A 13,808-nucleotide genomic window follows, 5' to 3' on the forward strand; every position below is an offset into this window, starting at 1 on the left:
AGAAAGTGTCACAAAAAATGCAAGATAGATGTCAAACAACATAGAACCCGTTGAAGCTCAGTGGTTTGATAGGGACAGGAAGCGACAGGCAAACGAATAAACCCAAGCTATGCTGAGTCGTTGATCAATGAACGGATGGCAGCTGATTTAAGCTCACCTCAGTGCCGATCAGTGGGCACAAGGCGGGATGGCATAAACCGGACCTTGGTTCAGGAACCCCGCAGAAGCACCCTGACATCAGATCCCGCCAGCCAAGGTGACTTGATGTGAAGATCCCAACGTCTTGATACGTACAATTTCCAGACAAGGAAAGCAGACTCCCAAAGCGCTGGTACTAGCAACACTTTACTTGAAAATACCTTCGCTGGGACAGATTCATATTCACAGCATCAAGTTGTTGGTGATATATCTGTCTCTTCACACTGCTTCTCAAGAATATATGTACTGGTTTCCGAAGATCAACCCGGGGGGTATTCATGGTCAGTTTTTAACCGGGTCAACGACTTCTTCTCATCATCTTCCTCTCCTCTCTCCTCTCTCCCCTTCTCTCCTCGCCTCTCCATGTCCCCCGCCCACAATGTCCCGAGACCATCTGCGCTCGCCCCTTCAACTGACCTCCCCATAGCACCTGCCAGGGGCCTCCCTTTCTCCTCTCCGCTCGTCTCCGCAGGATTTGAATGCATGATGCTCAGAAAAAAACAGCAACAACCAGTAGTAAGTAGTGTGTGTAATGAATAGACAGCCAAAAGGGATAAATGATGATTATACACACAAAAAGCTTTCCATGTCTGTAGCCGGCCAGAGCCGGAAATAAGGGGAATCGATGGATGGACAAGATATCCCCACAGGGAGATGAAGATGGGGGAAAACTGTTATGTACGCCAATAAACTCCGGAACGGATTTCTTGACCATCCTATAAACGCCAGAATTTTGGTGGTGGTGGTGGAAAGTAGTTTCGCGTGGTGAGCGTGTAAAAGGGAATTTTGATTGCTGAAAGCAAAGTGATTGCATCCAGGCTTTTTCTTGCTCTACCTTGATGAGAGCACAAGAGCGCCTGAATGTCGGTCGGTCAAGTAAGTGATGGCGGGTGGCTGTGTGTGATGGATGGATATGGACTGCGAAGGTGGTGTTATAGTAGTAATCGATTAAAAAAGACGCGCGGAAGACGCAGCGTGTGGTCGGCAATCTTGGTGACGAAGACTGGGTTGGGGAAAAACACCATCGCTAGGATCGAACGAAGAAAAGGAGAGTCGTAAAGTCGTCAGGTCAGGGCCCCAGAAACCCGCTAACCTCCAAAGCAGCTGCGCAGAGTGCACGCAGCAGCAAGTAGACCATCGCATGTCTACATAATAACGCAGCAGCCACAACCGCCCTCCTTCTTTGCTTCCTCCTTCTCTTGTACGGGAGGTTGCTCTGGCTGGGTCGGTACCCGAGTGATTTGGCTGGGAGCGGCGGACATCCGGTTCTGCTGAGGGATCGATGGGGATCTGGGACTGGAAATCGGGGGATGCTGGCTCGATTTGCTGTTTAACCTGGGCATAGTCGAGTACGAACTGGTGCCGGGACGGCTCGGGGTCGGGCTCTTAGCTTCCGCGCGTCCTTCACCCGCCCGAAGTGGCCACTCGTCTGCTCGCTCCTCGGGTTCGGGTTCAGGCTCAGGTTGTTGTTGCGCCTTCTGCGTCTCGGGCGGTCGCAAGTGCTCCTGCTCATTAAGCGGCCTGAATTCCTTGTCGTACGTATTGCCAAACTTGCCCTCCTTTTCCCATTGTTCTTGTTGTAAGCGCCGCGCCACGGTGGGCAGGAGTTGTTGGTCTGGCGGTAACCTGGGGTCGGGCTTGTAGGCCGACACCATCCACGGAGGTTCACCCTCAGGAGATTTCGGAGAAAGCTCGCCGGACCTTGTGCCTGGCCTTGCTGTGGAGTTCTTATCACGGCCAGTACCGGATCGAGTCTTGGGTCGCGTGTTGTTTGTTCGGTTCGCAGAGGCAGACCTGGCCGCGGCCGGTATGGTCTTCTTCGGGACAGGGGCCTTCTTTGGCGAGTTGTCACTGGCCACACGCTGCTGCGCGGAGCTCAACTTGGTAACTTCGTCAAGGACTAAACTATTACTCCTTGATCGGGGCTTTAGGTTGGTAAGCGAAAAGTCGTCGTCGGGGAGGGCCAGAGTCCCGCTCATCTTGCGGGGGACAGGGGCATCACGTTCGAGATAATCTAAAGGAATAGGTGCGGGACTGACTTTGGCAACCGGTATACGGGATCCTTTCGGTCCTAGCGACTCACTGGTGATCCAGTACTCGTTCGGATCCTCTGCTATTTCATCTGGTCGGCGGCAATCCCAACTACCGCCTTGATCGGGGTCAGAAGTCTTCTCGGCAGCGGCACTGGTCTGAGTCGAGTTCTTCCTAGACCTCGACACAGGATGGTGGTCCGAAGCGTCTGTCGTACGTTTCGACCCATTGGCCATGTCGGTGCTCCGGTCTCTGCGGGGGGCGGCTCTGCGAACGAGGTTTCGGCAAGATAATGCCAGCGGCCTGTAGCTCTTCGCTCTCGATCTTGGCTAGCTTATCACGGTGGATCCATTTATTTTCCTCGTCATCCAGGGAAACGATATGGCCATCCGTGTGAGCTCGTTTGTTTTCAGGTCGTCCTATTCGGCCGCCATTGGCTTCTGCGTGGTGTTAGCAAATCGTGCATCTGCTGGAGCCAGGTTCCCCCATCTCAAGGCGGGTCCTGCTGCCTCGCCTGCCAACGCATCTCGAAGTGGTGCCTGCCTACCTTTGGTTGCGGGGAATGGTTCGTTCGGGTCTCGTCTCGCGAGGGCTTCTTTGGTGGCCGGGAACGGCTCATTGGGGTCTCGTTTCGCAAAGGGGTCGCGGTACGCGTTTTCGTCCTGCAAGTAAAGAGGGTCTTTCGCCGAGCCATATGTCGAGTCGTGATCCGCGTCGTGCGCGTGCTCCTGGAATGGATTGTGTTAGCTACATTTTCCCAAAGGAACTTTTCTGATAAGGTTCCATCGCTGCTGCAAGGGGCAAATCCAATGTCTCAGAGCGGCGTGGCAGCGACGTGGGATTGCCCCCGTACGGGCCAGCCCGAGGGATGGCGTAGCGACGAAAGACTCACGTCATGCTGATCCGAATGTGACTTCCAACCCGCGTGGTTCCCCTGGGAGGTATTTGAGTGGGCAAATGCGGCTGCTCCCGGCGCGGCGGACATGGCTGCCATATCGATCCCGAGCACCGGGTGCAAAGGCGACCAACACCGATGCTGGGCGTGTTGGTGTTCGTCGGAGGCGGCAGGCTGTGTGATTCTTCCAGGCAGCGAGAAAAGTCGGGAATTATGCGGTGCCCCAGCAGGCGTAGGGCGATGGAGGAATGCGGCAGTCCGGAGCCTTTTAGCAGCGCTAACCGGACCTAGCAGGAGAGCAGTGATGCGTGACGAGACACACAAGAAGGCCGACGAGGGAGATGAGTGGTTCGCGAGCCCTTGGACCGGAACGACAGAGCCAGAACGAAACAGCGGGTTCGGGGGTGGCTCGAGACGGGAAGGGAAGCGGGGAGCCAGTTGAACGGCCCAATGATGCCACAGGAGACGAAGAGCCAAAAAATTAGAGTGAGGGAATGTCGAATGAGCGAATGGGCTAAGATCGAGTCGGTCTAAAAAGCCGGGTGCCTCTAGCGCTGGTGGTAGTCGAGGCGACCTGAAGAAAAGTGGCCGACGGGTGGGAAAAAAGGCGACTATCGTGACCCGCGGTGGTTACGACCAAGCGGCGAGAGAGTCTGGTGCGGTGTGTAACGGGCACGGTAACTACAGTACAGGCGCTGGCTGGTGAGGTTGGGAGAAAGCACGTTTCGTCTTGTAATATGAATCGCTGATTGCCCCGGAGAAGTTAGTACAGCCTGCGCTCATGTGACTTGCTTGGGGGCGACGCAAGCTTGTTGAGGCGATTTGCGAACGTACGAATGAAGATTATCTACTGGGTAAAAGAGTGGCGGTTCCAGTATATCACAATGGAGCTGAGACGGTCTGCCGTCATTTGGGGGTTGGACGAGAAGGGAGGAGAGTTAGCCGGGAGGTGGTTTGGTTTGCAAAGGAGCGTGTGGGTGTGAGTCTCGGTAAGGGTTCAAACTGATGGATTGGCGTATTGTATTGCGAATGCAAACGGCTGGGCGGCGCGCCTTTCCAGTGGCTAAGAAACAAGACTAGACGAACACTCGATCGCTGGTATTTGCTCTCTGACAATCCACCGACTCGTTGCCTCTGGAGAGCGAACGAACACGATCGAGCAGACCAAGGCGGAAGAAAGAAAGAAAAAATGGCGAGAAGGCCCAAGACCGAGACCGAGACCAGAGACAGAGATAGATACACACACACAGAGGAGGCAGGAGGTTCGACCGTGTCGTTGGATATTGGCTAGGTCCAGGTTCATGTTAGGAGGTCAAGGGCTCCATCCAGGTCCGGTTGCAGCCTAGTGCGCCGTGACTGGTGGTGTAACTGGTGACAGGATGGTGGCTCCGGTGCCTCCAGAAGCCCATCCCCGGTCTGGTGTCGATTCTTTGCCTTGTTCCTTTGCGCGTTGCTTTTGCGGTAGAGGGACCTGGAGTGACCTGGCAGTTGGCACTGCCAGGGCGATTGGCCCAGAACCCCCGGCGCAGCCCCCCTGCCACCATACCCACTGTAGCCTCTGTGCCAGGGAGAAGCCTGTCCACTAAACCCCATCTCGATTTGCTGTAAATTGACTTTCATATTCCCTTAAATGCAACCCTGTCACAACCCCCGAGCAACATGAAGCAAGCCCGCAAGCCATTGCTGCCAATTGCTGAGCCATCGCCGACGGCTTTTTTTTTTTCTTTCTTTTCTTTTTTTCTCTCCCTCGCCCAAATTGCTTTAACCTCATAAAAGCACTGACGGTGGCCCTCAATGCGTGGTTACGCATCCCAACCTAAAAAAAAAAGTCTTTGTCCACCCCGAGACAGAGTGCACTGACGGAAGGGGCAAAAAATGACAGTTGTCAACGGCTACCTACGAGCCCACGATGAGAGTCAGCCCCTACCTTGGTCGCTTTGTCGGGCGGACTTCAGCTCAGACACTCTCTTTGTCCATGACTCGGCTGATGCTTTGTTACGTGCATCGCAATGCTCCAATCAATCAATCAATCTGCAAGCCCTCCCCCATCCCATGCTTGCTTTTGAGGTGCACGTAGATGGATGACGAACCGGGCCTGCGGGCAAGCCGAGGCTGTCTTGAATTACTTTTTATTTTATTTTCGTACTACAAGTAAAGGGCTTGCATTGCTTTTAGTTGGCGTGTCTGGCCTGCTGTCAAATGGCAATAAGGGGCTCCATCCCCATTTGCCAATCTCTTGCTGTGACCCGCACCGTGCTGATAAGATAGAGTTGCGGTGGCAGGTCTGAGGGTGTGAAGGTGTGTGAAGGTGTGCTAGGTTAGCATTGGCGGCACGTCTGCAACGAGGGAGGGACAAGGGACACACCAAGACACCACATGCGCAGGCTTTGTGGGGGTCAGCCCGGGCTGTGCCAGTGCCAGGCTGCGCCAGAGTGGTTTTTTCTTCGGCAATCTACCGCCTCTCTGCGACCTACCGCACTACCGCTACCGCCTGAACCTGGTCCCGACCGTTGAGATACCACTTTTGGGCGGATCCATCCCATTGATCTTCCCCTACAGGCGACTGACAACTCCGACCGCCGACCAGCAGCCGACCTCCCGGCGCGACAACATCGCCTCCAGTTATATCGTCCATATACCGCTTCAATGTCGTATTACATGACGCCGGCTTGCATTGTGATACCGGCTCAGCCCGGCCCTCGCTGCTTGCTTGGTCTTGCCCGAGCCAACCATGCAGTGCATCTCGGTTGGATCGGAAACTGACGGCTCGTCCCCAGTTGGACGACAACCTGTCTTTTCCCGCCCAGCAACCACGCCCAAAAGGCCAAGCTTGTCTCCAGCGTATAAACGTTTTTGGCCGTTCCAGGATATCTGCTATTGACATCTCTATAGTACGAGTATTCTGTCTGTGGCTCACCCATTATCTTCTAGCCATGATTAAAGGGACGTAACAGTGCATTCCGGTGCTGCCTCATTCTCTTTTCGACTTGTTGTTGGGCACCTTTCGGGCCTTGCCCAGTGTTTGTAACTTTATCCTCTGCTTCCTCTTCCGGCGCGCCGCGCACTGGGCCGCTATCCTCCGTGACTCTTCCAGGTTCCGCAGCAGCAGGCGTTTGGTGGCCCGCTCGTCGGCCGTCAGTTTCTTGTCCCCTGCTGGATCCTTGAGGACAAGTAGATGTGCCTCCGGCACATTCCAGCCCCAGAGTATGTCTGGTGCCGTTAATTTTTCGAGGCAGTAGTGGTTCATCGTTGCTTTCGCCGCTTTCGAGGTTCTGCTTTTCCATCTCAACATCGGCTGCCCCACTGGCGGCACCACACTCGCCCTACTACCCCGGGCAAGAACGGCCAGCGAGGCGGCGCGATTCATTTGTCGTACGGGATGGCGACTTGCCACGAACATTTTGCTCGGCAACAAGACGCTATTCACGGAGGGATCATTTGCATTGAACTAGTCACGCCCGCATTGAAGTGTTAATTGTGTGGTCGACTGAGTATGTTGATTAAGTAAACAAAATTTGCGTCTGTCTGATGCTCCAAGTACGCCGCCGCTGGGTAAGCCACTACGCCCTTGCACGTGAGCCGGTAGCTGTGCAGCCAATGATCAGGTAGACTTGCCTCCCCCTATTCGATCACTTCTGCGTCCTCGCGGCCACGAAATCGACCAAGTCGAAGAAGCTCTTCTTGTACCGCCTCTCCATGGTCGTCCTGTTCACGGTCTGGATGCCAAAGTGCTGGTCGTAGTCGCCAAACTCCCAGTTATCCGCAAAGCTCCAAGCGAACGCGCCCGCGACGTGCACGCCGTCCTCCCAGATGGCCTTGAGCGTCTCCGACAGGAACTGCACGTAGTAGTCGCTGCGCGGCTGGTCGAACAGCTGGTCCGACAGGTTCTCGGCCTCGGCCTCGTGGAACACGGGGAACCCGAACTCGGTGATGACGACGGGGTGCCGCCACGTGTTCCAGAGGTAGTTCAGGTACGTCCGCAGGTAGGTCGGCGTCATGTACACGTACGACTCGGACCGGTACCCGATGTTCCAGCCCGTCGTCGTGTTGGTGTACTGGTTCACGCAGTACGGGAACAGCGGGTCCGACAGGTTGGCGGCGCAGGCCGCGATGCCCCCGTTCGGCGGCGAGACGACCGTCGCGGTGTAGGGGTCGATGCCCAGGAAGTCGGCCGTGCCGTTGAGGTAGGCGAGGTCCGTCTCGTTTAGGGGGACGTAGTCCGGGATCGTCATCTTGAAGGCCTCCGGGTAGTCCTGGCCCACGAAGATGGGGTTCGCGAACGTGGCGAGCTGGAACTCATTGAAGTGGTTCGCCGCCTCGACGTCCTCGGCCTTGGCCGAGTCCTGCGGCACGCCGAAGTTGTCGTTGAACTTGATGGAGACGCGGCCGGCGCCCTGGATCTCCTCGTGGTAGAAGTGGTACAGGCGCGCGTGCGACTTGATGACGGCGTCGACGGCCTTGCCGTTCTCGCAGTACAGCAGCGGCTCGTTGAAGGTGTACCACACCGGCACGCGGTCGGCGAAGTGCGTCATGACCACCTTGCCGTAGTGCACGAAGCTGTCCTGGAACTCGGGGTGGCTGTAGCCGCCGTCGCCGCGCCCGACCGTCGCCACGGTCCGGTTGTACGGGTCGGCGTAGAACTGCAGCGGCGTGTCGAAGTGGATGAGCGTCACGTGCGGCTCCATGCCCTTGGCGATGACGAAGTCGATGAGGTCGTCGTAGTGGTCCAACCCTTGCTTGTTGGCGGGCGAGCCCTCGAGCGCGAACGGCAGGATCCGCGCCCAGGGGATCGAGAAGGAGTAGTACTTGACGCCCATGGCGGCCAGGCGCTCGATGTCCTGCTTATACAGGTAGTAGTTCTCGTTGGTGATGTAGTCCGTGGGGTCGCCTTCGCCGCGCCCGATAGTGACGATTTCCATGAGGGTCGGGGTGCGGCCCTCATCGGCGATGGCGCCCTCGATCTGGGAGGCCGAGCCGGCGACGCCAAACTCGAAATCCTTGGGGAAGTAGTAAGAGTCCTGGGGCTGGAAGTAGCTCGGCGGCGGGAGCACGAGCTCGCTGGTGGGAACCGGAGTGGGGGAGACCGTGGTAGAGTACATGCCCCGTTCGGTGAAGCTGGCCAGGTCGGCGCGTTCCCATATGGCGGACCAGGCAGCCTGACCATACGGGTCAGCACTATCTGTCGCAGCTGCGGCATTGGGATCCCAGTTGCCCCACGTCGTCGTCGCTAAGTCCGGGACAAGGTGGCTGAAAGACTCGTAGGGCGGCGCGTAGGTAGTGGTCGGCCCTGGATTAACAGACGTGGCCAATCGCATCGTCTCGGTCTGAGTAAAGGAGAATGGGGTGAACGAGTAGACCGGAGTTGCTGTGGCGTAAGAGCCATTCACCGAGCACTTTGTCGGTCGCACCACTGGCCCATCGGCAGGGGCGTAGACTTGCTGGGCCAATGCGGCCGTGGCCCAGCTACTAACAAGAATCGCGGCACTCCTCATGATTCCGTACTTGGCAGTCTGGTACCCGTGACGTTACTAGACCGGTCGTGGAGCCTCCTCCTCTTCCCCAGATCCCATGGCCGTCGGGGAGGGGGCCATATTTATTGACGACACGCAAGACCAGCGAAGACGTAATAGTACCTCACCGCCATTGAATAATCATACGCGCACAAGGGCTCAACAGGCGGTTGCCGGCGCGACTGCAGAATCCTCGCATCACAGGGACAAGGACAGGGGAATGTGTGAGGGGAATGCGGGGGAAACACGAGATCCCCAGAAAGTGATCTCCGCATTACTCCAGCATCGTACCTGAGTAACCTGGTAGCCAAGTTATGCAACCGTTACCAATACCGGTCGAGGACTCGAGGTGGTTCTACATGAGGTCTGAATGGTACCACTGCTGCGAACTACCTGCTAATCCTGGTCGCTGGCTCGGCTCGGTTCGGCTACGGGAGACGAAAATCCTCCGTTTTACGTCATAACCAAACATAGTCATCTCATTAAACCTGCATGACTGGCATCCTCAGCCTCTTCATCAGCCTTGATATAGGCAATCTGATCAGCTTCATGGGGAAGCGGGCAACCGGCGTATTACCGGTCTTTCTCAGTCATTGACGATCAGCACTGAGATCTCAGCTATTTGGCGGGGGTGGATATCATGAGAGGCTTACGGGACCACCTCCTCGTCCGTCGTCAACATTATCTAAGGCCATCACTCATCTTTTTCCAGTCATCGCATCCCTAATAGTTACGTTGTGGTTCTCTACGTTGAAAAGCGTGTATAATGAGTTAATTACTATAGAAAATCTCTTTTATCTCCATGTATTCATTGCTCTTGGTTCGGTATTCCTTCAACCAGAACATCAGGCGCGCCATTCTGTCTTCACCTAGAAACGCGGCAAACCCCCCGGCAATTCAAATCAAACGTTACAAGGGTTTATCCCGCTTCAGCCCAACTATGTATCCATAGAAGCCAGCATCACGTCGACCAGCTCCCTCTGCGTCCCGGCGAAGAGACGGGGATTGACCTTCGCGAGCCCCTTCTCGGGCGAGTCCACGCCCATCGCCATGACAAACATCAACGTCTCCTCATCCCAGTTCAACATGTGGCGGCGCTTCTTCCCCGCGGGGACGCGCCGGAAACTCTCATCGTCCTGGTCGTCCTCCTCGTCCCCTTCCAGTCCCCGGTGCCACGCGAGCGGCAGACGCAGGACAGAGCTCTTTCTCTCGTACTCCTCGACACACTGCACCGCCAGGCAGAACGCCCAGTGCGCCCAGTCGGGCCCGGGAACGATGGTCTGTTGTGGTTGTGGTGGTTGTGGTGGTTGTTGTTGTTGTTGTTTGCCCTTGAGGGAGAAGACGCGCTCGGAGAGTGCCTTGAACTTACCGCCGATGGTGGGGATGGAGGAGTCTTCTTCCTCTTTTTCGGCTTCCTGGAGGCGGAACATGGCCTGCTCCAACTCGCGGAACTTGGGGTCGGCCAACATCTCTTTCACGAAACGGGCGCGTCTCGTGGCAATCTCGTCCCCGCGTCGGGCCGCGAGATGCGGGTTGCGGATGTCGACGGTGCTGGGATAAACCAAGCGGCTGAGCTGGTCTACTTTTCGACACAGCCATTTCTCGGCGAGGGCGTCGCGGTCGGGACGAGATAATTGCTGCTGCGGCTGCTGCTCCTTGTCCTTATTCCTCTCCTGCTCCTCTGGGCCGCAGGAGCACGGAGAGGAGGCGCAGGTGGGACACTGGGGGCAGGCCAAGGTGCATTCCACCAGCTTGCGGAAGATGTGGAGACTCGTGCAGGCATCGCAGTACCGCTTGGCGCGGCGGTCCGTCTCGGCCGCCGTCAGCGTCAATTCCTGGAAGCTATAGGAGGGCTGCCACCGCGACGTGGCCGGTTCGTTGCGCGGCCACGTTGGGCCCGGGATGAAGGGGTTGAAGCTCTCATCGTACAGGGCTGACAGGGGGCACCCGGCACAGCGGAGGTCGGCGCGGCAGTGGAAGCAGTTGCGCGGATCGAGGACGTCGGGTTTCGTCCTGCCCGCATGGTTCTTCAGAATCGTCTTGTAGCAGTCCCGACCGATGAGGTGGCCGCACGCCAGCACCGTGGTGTGCTCGAGCTCGTGCTTCTTGTAGAACTCGTTCCAGTCCTTGGCGCCCAGCTGGTCACCGGCCAAGGCGTGTTCCTCCTGGAGCATGTCGCGTACGCAGGTGGAGATGTCCAGGGTCTTGCGGCAAACGATACATTCGGAATAAAGAGTAGGTTCCCCTGGCTGACCAGCCTTCTTTATGTGTTCGGCAAAATCGACTATGTAATAAGACTCGATGACTGCAGCCTCGGACTTGACCTCGGGCTTGTCTGACGACTTGGTCTCGAGGGGAGGTGACGACCGAAGGGTCGGGAGAAGATGTGTGTGAAGAAGACATGGTGGTTTAATGTCTGGTGATTTGAAGCGAAGTCTGAAAGAGTATGGATGGTCTCAAGTACCAATAATCAAGAAGAATAAATGTAGACTTGTATGTTGGTTGTATGATTGTTTGCAGAAGACGTTTCAGGTTTCGGCTCTTGGGTGAGAGGACTTGAGAATATATACTTCTAGAATAGGCAACGGAGAAAGGGTATATGTATTTCTAGAATAGGCAACGGAGAAAGGAATAAAGATACTTTTCCACTCTCCTGGTTCTGTACGATAAACTTACCACCATTAAGCTTTCAACGCCTTCTAACGTCGAATTTCTTCCAAATATCCGTATGATAATGTGGAAAGAACCAGCGCGCACACAAACTTTAGTTCTACCTGCAATCACTCCCTCACAGCCAGTCCTGCTGGTCATTTCTTTTCCCACCTGCCTCTTAGCATCTGGGGTTTTGTCAAGAATCTCCTATCCTGCTGAAGGAGCCCCTAGAGATTAAATTTCGTTCATGTAGCCTATCTTACCTTGATTCGCTATTCAAACTCGTCGGGCCGTAGTACAACTATAGTTTGGGCTCTTCCGATGATCTCGTTCATGCTACTGCCAGCAATGACAGACGGATGGATAAGAGCCTCTGCCTCATCGACTGAGTCCGCCCCCACCGTCATCAACAGATACCGAACCGCTCTGCGTTTGGCCTCGCTGAGGCCGGGTGGCGCCTCGACCTGGTACTCGGGCGGGTGGCGCTGGAGCGGCACCCCGCCGCCCCGGTACCACACGGCCGGCAGGCGGTCTATGGCCCGGTCGTAGAACTGCGACAGGTGCGCCTCCGCCAAGGCAAGGTTTTCCGACACCTGCTGTGCCGTCACCACCCGGGTCCCGGCGCCGTTGCGGCCGTTTCCGGGATCCCGGCACGGTCGAAAGGCCAGCTGCCGCGCCGCTTGCACACGGGGTGCGAACGTCGACAGGCTCTGCTGAACCGTCCGTCGCGTGGCATCGAACTCGGCCTCGATCTCGGCCCGGCGCTGCGGGTCCCGCACGTCGTTGGTGCGCGGAACGACGAGGTAGCTGATCTCGCCCACCTTCTGGCGCACCCACTGGGCCACGTTCGCCTGGCGCCACTGCTCGTGGGGCATGCCCGGCGGCGGCGGCGGCGGCAGCTGTTGCTGGCCGCCGTCCGGGCCCGGGGGGAAGCACTCGTCGGCGTGGCAGCGGGGGAACGTGAGGAGCATGTCGGCGAACTTGCGCCGGACCTGGTACCTGGCGCAGGGCCCGCAGAAGCGCAGCGCGTCGGGGTCGATCTCGACGGCCGTCAGGCCCACCCCTGGTCTGGAACTCCTCGTAGGGCCGGTACGAGGCCGGGTCCAGCGGCCACCGAACGGGGTCGAACCGGTCGTCCATCAGGATCCGGCTGGGACACCCGTCGCAGAGGAGGCTCGCTTTGCAGAAGTTGCACTGCTGCGCGCTGAAGTCGGGCCGCTCCATCTGCGCCTCCCAGCACGTGGCGCCGACCAGGTGCCCGCACTTGAGGAAGATGGTGTACTCCAGCTGGTGCTTCTCGTAGAAGTCATCCTTCGATTGCGCGGCCTCCTCCGGAGGGAGTCGGCACTCGGCTTCGATCAGTCCACCTACCTTTGTCGAGATGTCCAGGGTTCGCCAAAGGCAGATTCCACATGCTATCTCCAAGATCGGCGCCCCTGGCTGACCGGCCTTTTCCAAATTTTGCACCACAGGTAGGATGTAATTCGTCCCTATTTCCACGACCTGACCCGAAGCAGCCATGATTGCACAAAATATGTTTCCAGAAAAATGGCAGTAAAGATATCGTCGTCTATCCGTAATGTTTAGATAGGCATCAGGGTTAAACGGAGGTTCTGCTGCTGCTGGCTCGGCCGGATCCTATATACGGCAACGAATGCAAAAAGAGACGAACGAGTTTCTCGCCATGAGATACTACCATTGTACACAACAATAAAACAATCTTATTAAGCATGAAACATGATGTTTCTTACTGAGTCCTGCCGCCGACGGCACTCAATGCCGCGGAGCCTACAATGCACAATGAAGAGTTGTGTTGTTCCTTTCAGCTGATAACAAGGCCATTATATTGTACGGGATACAACAACGACCAAAGACAATGGCAAACTCTTTGCTGTCTCATGGTGGACGTAGACTCGACAAGGACACACGTTCCTCATACCCCTATTCCTCCTAGGTGGGCGAGGAGCTTAGTATCAAATCAACCTGAACCTACCATGAAGAAGGGACCTATGCTGACCTAGCTCTGAGCCTGGTCTTCCTTTCATGTCAAGAAGTCTATAACCGCACGTACAGAATATGCCGCCTACGATATGTATTGGAAAACCGGTGGACTGTTCTCGCATACCCGGGTCGCTGCTGCTATCTTGTCGGCCGATGTAATGTCCAGAGTCCACCCATGACACAAATACCCCAGCTAAGTTTTAACCCAGGATGACAAAACAGAAATTAATAAACCATATAAGTCAGTCAGAAATCATCAAATGCGCTTCTGGTTCTGTAATTATACTATATGAAAGCTTAGAAGGTGACGCAGCGTACCACTAAGCTAATGGCCCGTATTACCATATCACTGAGCGATAGTAACACAGCCGAGTTAACCCTCGTACGAATTTCGTTCAATCCTATACGCCATGGCTCGGCTGTGTGGCGTAGAACGAGGAATGCGATCGTTGCACCTGATGGGGGAGGGGAAGGGGCTAACCTATCAATATCCGTGATTTCATTCAGCCACTTTGAACATC

The 13,808-nt window shown here is 56.2% G+C and overlaps 5 protein-coding genes across 5 annotated transcripts; all 5 read right to left on the reverse strand.

Moving 5' to 3' along the window:
- Positions 1–1,343: 1,343 nt before the first annotated feature.
- Positions 1,344–3,214, reverse strand: PG986_004257 (uncharacterized protein; the record flags this gene model as incomplete). Its single annotated transcript, XM_066840479.1, has 4 exons — positions 1,344–2,403; positions 2,447–2,669; positions 2,777–2,957; positions 3,122–3,214. The coding sequence occupies 4 exons, from the start codon at positions 3,212–3,214 to the stop codon at positions 1,344–1,346; spliced, it is 1,557 nt and encodes a 518-aa protein (XP_066703106.1).
- A 2,837-nt stretch (positions 3,215–6,051) lies between these two features.
- On the reverse strand, positions 6,052–6,524 carry PG986_004258 (uncharacterized protein; the record flags this gene model as incomplete). Its single annotated transcript, XM_066840480.1, has 2 exons — positions 6,052–6,447; positions 6,501–6,524. 2 exons carry the CDS (start codon positions 6,522–6,524, stop codon positions 6,052–6,054), a joined length of 420 nt encoding a protein of 139 aa, XP_066703107.1.
- A 229-nt stretch (positions 6,525–6,753) lies between these two features.
- On the reverse strand, positions 6,754–8,616 carry PG986_004259 (glycoside hydrolase family 1 protein; the record flags this gene model as incomplete). The annotated part of the gene is made up of 1 exon (XM_066840481.1): positions 6,754–8,616. One exon carries the CDS (start codon positions 8,614–8,616, stop codon positions 6,754–6,756), a length of 1,863 nt encoding a protein of 620 aa, XP_066703108.1.
- Positions 8,617–9,572: 956 nt separating this feature from the next.
- On the reverse strand, positions 9,573–10,808 carry PG986_004260 (uncharacterized protein; the record flags this gene model as incomplete). The annotated part of the gene is made up of 1 exon (XM_066840482.1): positions 9,573–10,808. One exon carries the CDS (start codon positions 10,806–10,808, stop codon positions 9,573–9,575), a length of 1,236 nt encoding a protein of 411 aa, XP_066703109.1.
- Positions 10,809–11,558: 750 nt separating this feature from the next.
- On the reverse strand, positions 11,559–12,807 carry PG986_004261 (uncharacterized protein; the record flags this gene model as incomplete). Its single annotated transcript, XM_066840483.1, has 2 exons — positions 11,559–12,354; positions 12,416–12,807. 2 exons carry the CDS (start codon positions 12,805–12,807, stop codon positions 11,559–11,561), a joined length of 1,188 nt encoding a protein of 395 aa, XP_066703110.1.
- Between the last annotated feature and the right edge of the window lie 1,001 nt (positions 12,808–13,808).

The sequence above is a fragment of the Apiospora aurea genome (genome assembly GCF_038362705.1).
Source record: "Apiospora aurea strain CBS 24483 chromosome Unknown utg000003l_segment0_segment0, whole genome shotgun sequence".
NCBI lineage: Eukaryota > Fungi > Ascomycota > Sordariomycetes > Amphisphaeriales > Apiosporaceae > Apiospora > Apiospora aurea.